At 36.2% G+C, this 7559-nt stretch overlaps 1 protein-coding gene across 1 annotated transcript; it reads right to left on the reverse strand.

Annotated features, from left to right (window-relative positions):
• Positions 1 to 5480: 5480 nt before the first annotated feature.
• LOC118026759 (olfactory receptor 2T33-like) lies at positions 5481 to 7555 on the reverse strand (the record flags this gene model as incomplete). The annotated part of the gene is made up of 1 exon (XM_035029767.1): positions 5481 to 7555. A coding segment is annotated over one exon (570 nt), but the record flags the coding sequence as incomplete, so codon positions are not given.
• Between the last annotated feature and the right edge of the window lie 4 nt (positions 7556 to 7559).

The raw sequence follows: 7559 nt of genomic DNA on the forward strand, positions 1-7559 counted from the left end.
CTATTTTGAAAAGCTGAAAAGATAAAATTTGTTTACACTTCAAAGCAACAGTGTTAAAACTAATATACAGCACATGGACAGAAACCCTAATGAAAATTATGATTTTGGGGGCACCTGGGTGGCTCAGTTAGTTAAGCGGCTGCCTTTGACTCAGGTCATGATCCCAGGGTCCTGGGATCCAGCCCCGTGTTGGGATCCCTTCTTCTCACTCTCCCTCTGCTGCTCCCCCTGCTTGTGCACTCTCTCTGTCAAATAAATAAAATATTTTTAAAAATATGATTTTTCAAATTCCTTTTTTATTCTTGTACTCCTAATTAATTCAAAAAATTTGAGAAAAGTGTATGAACTTTTTCTTCCATATATGTAATTTTCTATTATATCTCACTTCAGTATGTTCACATATTTTATGTCAGAGACTATGTGCGAATTGGCTTTATATATAAAAATATATATTTACATATACATATATTTATAATTATACACCCGCACTTTCTCATTGAAATGACACAATGTCTGAGCCAGGAATAAGTCAATGAATGTGTAAGTGTCTAGAGACTGGAAAACATATAGTCCATGCTGCTTAACCAACAATGGCTTAAAAGTCCCCACATCATAAAATTAAAAAGATGGAATTCTTGATCATGCCACATATCATCTTGGAACTTGCATCTCTTCAGAAGCAGCTAATGATACTTCTCTTGCTGTAAACATCAGCAGTCTGTGACATGTGAAAAGAGGACATGGAAGGACAGTTATTTGATCTTAAATCATCTAGCCAGGTGTTACACATGCTTATTTCCCTGATGTTTTACAGACCATCCCATACTTCAAGGACAAGGGAAGTGCAATACAGTTCTTAGTCCAGAAGAAGGAAGTCAAGATTATTAACCAGCATCACGAATCAACAAGCTCTCCTTGTTTGGTTCACTTAATTTTCTCCAACAAAATAAGTTCAACACCCCCACAAGGAGACAACCAAAAGTTGCATTTAGCCATGTGATGAGGATGTACGAAGCAGGTCTAGAAATGATTTTTCTTATTACATGACCTGTGAAATACAAGTCATCAAAATACGCAAAACATTTGGTGTTTCAAGGTCCTGATAACATCAATTAACAGTCCTATAAAGAAGAGCAGGAGAAACACAGGAATTTGTTCTCAGATATTCTCAAATCTCAATGGGCAGATATGTGGGTGCCTTTTATATTGTAGATGAAGAACATTCATAAGTAAAGGCACTTTTCTATTTCCCTGGAGCATATTTTTCATTTTTTTACCATTCCTCTTGGTTCATTCCTCTGGAATGTTCCCTCCCCTTTCCAATATCTCATTGCTTGCTTACCATAATTGTAGAAAATTATCTTCTTGTGGCTAAGTGGTTTTCTCAGTCACCTTATTGAGGGAATGTTTTTGGAATCTTTTGGAATCTTTGCATAAAAGAATATTATTTTACAAATATTCACTGATTTCTTCTGATCTATATGAGAGGAGTGAAGTGTCCACTCCAAATGTATGAGCCAGGACATGTAATTATTTGCTTTGTTCAATGCTGTGTGGCTGAAATTGTCTTTTTATCAATTCCAAGCAAAGGATGTTAGAGATAGCTTTGTTGTTGTTGTTGTTGCTTCTTCCATAACCATGAGAAGTAATGCTTGAGCAGCTTGTCACTTTCAAAACATTTTTTCTGTGCTTGATTCCCTCATCCATAAGAACAGAAGGTTCTTATGAAATGTCCAGTTACAAAAGTGGAAACCACTTTATGTATTTTTAAGCAGAGGTAAAGAGGTTCAGAAAATTAATTTAATAGGAGGTGGGAACACCAAAGAGCTAAGTAGAGAAAAATGAGCAACCACAGCAATTTTCCATCACTTTGAGAAGTGGAGACATCTGGACAATGTGCCTTCCTGGATCTCATGAATGGGACCTTCATGTAAGATGTGAAAGCAAGATGGGGACTGGCAAGCACTACATAGATCCATAGTTGTGTCTCACAGGAACTGGAAACATGGAAAGTCTCAACCACTTCCAGGAACCCCAATGAAAAGAGACTGGGAGGTAAGAAAGAACACATAAGCTGAATTATATCCTATACAGCTTCTTTTTTATCATTTATATTTTAATTCCAGTGTAGTTAACACCAAGTTATATTAGTTTCTGATGTACAATATAGTGATGAAACGGTTCTAAACAAAACAAAACAAAAACAATTCTGTATATTACTCAGTGCTCATCAAGGTAAATGTACTCTTAATTCCTTTTGCATATTTCACCCATCCACCCACCCACCTGTCCTCGGGTTACCATCAGTTGGTTTTCTATAATTAAGTCTGTTTCTTTCTAATTTTCACCTTTGTGCATTTTTTTGTTTATTAAATTCCACATATGGGTGCAATCGTATGATACTTGTCTTTCTCTGACTGACTTAATTTGTTTAGTATTATACTCTTTAGCTCAATCCATTTGCTGCAAATAGCAAGATTTCATTCTTTTTAAAATCTTATTTAAAATCAATTAATTAACAGATAGTGTATTATTAGTTTCAGAGGTAGAGTTTAGTGATTCATCAGTTGCATAGAACACCCAGTGCTCATTCCATCAAGTGCCCTCCTTAATGCCCATCACCCAGTTACCCCATCCCCCCACCCACCTTCCCTCCAGCAACCCTCAGTTTGTTTCCTATTGTTAAGTCTAATGGTTTCTGTCCCTCTCTGATTTCATCTTATTTTATTTTCCCCTCCCTTTCCCTATGTTCATCTGTCTTGTTTCTTGAATTCCACATATGAGTGAAATCATATGGTATTTTCATTCTCTGACTGGTTTATTTCACTTAGCCTAATACCTTCTAGTTCTATAGAGTTGTTGCAAATGGAAAAACTTCATTCTTTTTGATGGATGGGTAATATATATATAACAACAACAATATATGGTATATACCATTTCTTATTTATCCATTCATGTGTTGATGGACATCTGGACTCTGCTTATTTTGGCTATTGTGGACATTGCTACTATAAACATTGTGATGCATATGCGACTTTCAATCACTTTGTATCTGTTGACATTCATATTTATAGCTGAATAATATTCTATTGTATCTATACACCACTTCTGTATCCGTTCATCAATCGATGGACATTTGGGCTGCTTCCATATCTTGGCAATTATAAATAATGATGTCGTAAACAAAGGGGTACATGTATCCCTTTAAATTAGTATTTTTGTATCCTTTGAGTAAATACCTAGTGGTGCAATTGCTGGATCATAGAGTAGTTCTGTTTTTCACTTTCTGAAGAACCTCTATATTGTTTTCCAGAGTGACGACCCCAGTTTGCATTCCCACCAATACTACTTTAGGGATTCTTTTTCCTCCACAGCCTCGCCAACAATTTATACTTCTTGTGTTATTGATTTTAGCCATTCTGACAGGTGTGAGGTAACATCTCATTGTAGTGTTGATTGGCATTTCCCTGATGATGAGTGATGTTTTTATTCATTTTTTTTTAGTTCAAGTTCAATGAACATTTAGCATTATATTAGGTTCAGCAACTGTTTTCTCAAGGCCCTTAATTTTCTGCTAACAGTTTGAGTTTTGTTTTGTTTTGCTTTTGGCTTATTGGTTTGTTTTTGAATTCTGACTGCAAACTGATCCTATGAAAAAAATGACACAATTTTAGTATTAGTTTTGGGTCCATGCCTCTTCCAGGAATGAAAATATGCTGTAGTTAGTATTGTTGCATAGCAAGAAGTACAAATGGCAGCGGTTTAAAATAACAATACTAAGTTATTTTCCTCATAAAGCTTGTTAGGCAAAATTTGACAGACACCTCATTTTTGTGTCAGTTGGGGCATCTCAAGTGCGATCTGGAGATTCATCTCCAAGATAACTTATATATACTTTATATATAAATATAAATGCATATATATACATCTATAACAACTTATCAGCATAAACTGTTTCATGGACTCATATATCCCAATATGTGAGTAATTCAGCTCCACTACCACAAATAATTTTCAAATGATTGCAGCCTAAAGCATATAATTTTACATAGCCTGGAATAGGGTATCTATTTTTACATTGTATTCTTTTAGAATGAATTATGTTTGAGACTGATGTGTGCTCTCATAGTTGGCATATCATTCTCCAGTAATTTAATTTGTTAATTTTAATTGAGAGAATGATGATGGAACAAAGAATTTTATTCTAACATTTCAGTTTCAAGGACCTGGCATTCTCTTTGGGACAAAATCTTGTACTTATCAATATGGAACAGCATTTTTTTTTTAAAAACCTTGAATATATATAGATATGTTCTTTTGTTTGAGATGATGTGAGATAATTACAGAAATAGACTCAGTAGTTCATTCAGATGTTAAAATTCATATTTTAAGAATTTTGGCAAGAGACCATTTAAATTTGATATTCTTCATTTTAAATGTGCCACTTCCTTAGAATCAAAATATGTAGGGTATAGGTCCTTCTTTTTAAAAATTTTTTTGTATCCTGCCACATTACTGAATTGCTGGATGAGTTCTAGTAATTTGGGGGTGGAGTCTTCTGGGTTTTCCACATAAAGTATCATGTCATCTGCGAAAAAGAGAGTTTGACTTCTTCTTTGCCAATTTGAATACCTTTTATTTCTTTTTGTTGTCTGATTGCTGTTGCTAGGACTTCTAGTACTATGTTGAACAACAGTGGTGAGAGTGGGCACCCTTGATGTGTTCTTGATCTTAAGGGAAAGGCTCTCAGCTTTTCCCCATTGAGGATGATATTCGCTGTGGGTTTTTCATAGATGGATTTTATGAACTTGAGGAATGTTCCCTCTTTTCCTATACTCTGAAGAAAGGGGAACCCTCTCACACTGTTGGTGGGAATGCAAGTTGGTACAGCCACTTTGGAAAACAGTGTGGAGGTGCCTCAAAAATTTCAAAATAGAGCTACCCTATGACCCAGCAATTGCACTAGTGGGTATTTACCCCAAAGACACAGATGTAGTGAAAAGAAGGGCAGTATGCACCCCAATGTTCATAGCAGCAATGTCCACAATAGCCAAACTGTGGAAAGAGCCGAGATGCCCTTCAACAGATGAATGAATAAAGAAGATGTGGTCCATATATACAATGGAATATTACTCAGCCATCAGAAAGGATGAATACCCAACTTTTACATCAACATGGATGGGACTGGAGGAGAATATGCTAAGTGAAATAAGTCAAGCAGAGAAAGTCAATTATCATATGGTTTCACTTATTTGTGGAAGATAAGGAATAGCATGGAGGACATTAGGAGAAGGAAGGGAAAAATGAAGGGGGTGAAATCAGAGGGAGAGTTGAACCATTAGAGACTATGGACTCTGAGAAACAAACCGAGGGTTTTAGAGGGGAAGGGGGTGGGGGTATGGGTTAGCCCGGTGATGGGTATCAAGGAGGGCATGTACTTCATGGAGCACTGGGTGTTATACAAAAACAGTGAATTGTGGATCACCACAACAAAAACTAATGATGTAATGTATGGTGACTAACATAATAAAATAAAATTTAAAAAAAAGACAAATTTTTTTTTTTTGAAAATTAACTATCCTAAAACTTGCAACTCAACAGTTGCAGAAAGATTATAAGACTTCTCCCAAGCCATTAGATTTATGTCCCTTATTGAAATACAAAGATGAAACCTTCAGCCCTAGGGCTTTCATTGGGAACAAAGATGATTTCTTATCTATATAAGTCAATAGAAAATATTTATTTTAATCTGTGGGATAAGGGACTTTTTTATCTTAATTACTATTATGAATAAATCTATTGTCTGTGTTGATTTATGTGGTTAATTCTATCATGTGTGAATTATTTTTTAATTAGTGTTACTTATTTTCAGAGAGAGATGTTCACTTCCACTCTTCATGATTATTGTATGTTTTTTTAATTAAGTTGTATGTCCATTATGGGTCTTGAACTCATGACCTTGAGATCAACAGTCATATATTTTACTGATTATGCCAGCCAGTGATTGCTACATATTTAAATGTACACAGGTCAATCTACTTACCTTGTACATAATGATTTTTAACTCACATATACCCTCAGAAAATCCTCTTCTAGCAAAAATTATGACAATATTTCCTACAAGATTTTTATATATTTTTCATATTCATTTAACTTTATTTGAAATTTATTATATCAAAATTATATGAAACTGAGATGTACATTGCTTTTTTCAAATAAATTATTCACTCTTTAAATAATCCATCCTCAAAATTGCACACACACACACACACAGAGTTGGAGTTGTTGACACAAAATGAACAAACTTTTAAAATCTCTAAAAGAAAGGTTTTTTTTTTAGTTTTTGTTCTGTTTTTGGTTTTGTTTTTCCAGTCCAGGTTAGGACAACTGCCTGGGATACAGTCTTTACTAAGGACATAAAACATGAAATGTTCAAATCATTAGGTGAAAGGTATTTCAGAAAGTTATAGACCTTATCTTAGGACTGTAAACTTAGGACTTAGTTTATCTGCAGGACTGTCTGACTTCAGTCTCATGGGACCAGGGAGGTTCTACACTTAGCCATATGCTTGGAATATGCTCCATTTTAGGTTATTTATAAATGAATCAGATGTACAATTGGTGCCAAGGTCAGAAATTGAATTTGCTGACTCTGGTAATGGTTAAAGTTTGGTTTCCTTGAGATCCAATGAGCAGGGCCCATGCACATTAAAAGTTGAAAATCTCCTTTATTTTATCAATGTCTAGCATATCTTTTACTTACAGTGCCTCAGCCATTTACTCTTATTGCTGAGGTCCAAAGTCCAGAACAAAAATACTATAAGAATGTATGAAAGCAGGACAAATGTAAATTTTAATGTACTAAATATAAAGTAAATATATTTTTCAATAGTGAAAACTGGCCAAGTGAGAACAAAATATATTGATATAACAAATTTCATAATGGATCTCGTTTGGCTGCTGCCAGTTTATCCAATTCCTCTCACTATAGACGTCCCAGAAAATGTTTCTCTAGCCATTGTCTCAAAGCCCCCTTGACGTCTTCGTTCCTCACACTGTAGATAAGGGGGTTCAACACAGGTGTGAAGATGGTGTAAGAAGCAGAGACCACCTTGTCATGGGCCACTGAGCGGTAGGATTTGGGCCGCACATAGATGAGTAGGAGAGTGCCACAGAAGAGCCCCACCACAGCCAGGTGAGAGGAGCAGGTGACAAACGCTTTCTTCTGAGCTGCAGTGGACCGCATGCGGAGCCCAGCAGCCAAGATGAGACTGTAGGAAGCTAAAAGGAGAGACAGAGGGATCAAGAGCATCAGGACGCAGCACACATACGTGAAAAACTTAAAAAAGGTAGCGTGGGCACAGGCAAGGTGCGTGAGTGTGAGTGCCTCACGAAAGAAGTGGGTGATTTCTCGAGAATGGCAGTAAGGGAAGCTCAGAGTGGCACCAGGCTGCATCAGCCCATCCACCCCTCCCCGAAGCCAGTAGCCTGTGGTCACGTGCAAGCAGAGCTTCTGATTCATGAGGATGGGGTAGCACAGGGGGTGACGTATGGCCACA

This window comes from Mirounga leonina, unplaced genomic scaffold (genome assembly GCF_011800145.1).
Source record: "Mirounga leonina isolate KUSES-001 unplaced genomic scaffold, KU_Mleo_1.0 Mir_290, whole genome shotgun sequence".
Taxonomy (NCBI): Eukaryota; Metazoa; Chordata; class Mammalia; order Carnivora; family Phocidae; genus Mirounga; species Mirounga leonina.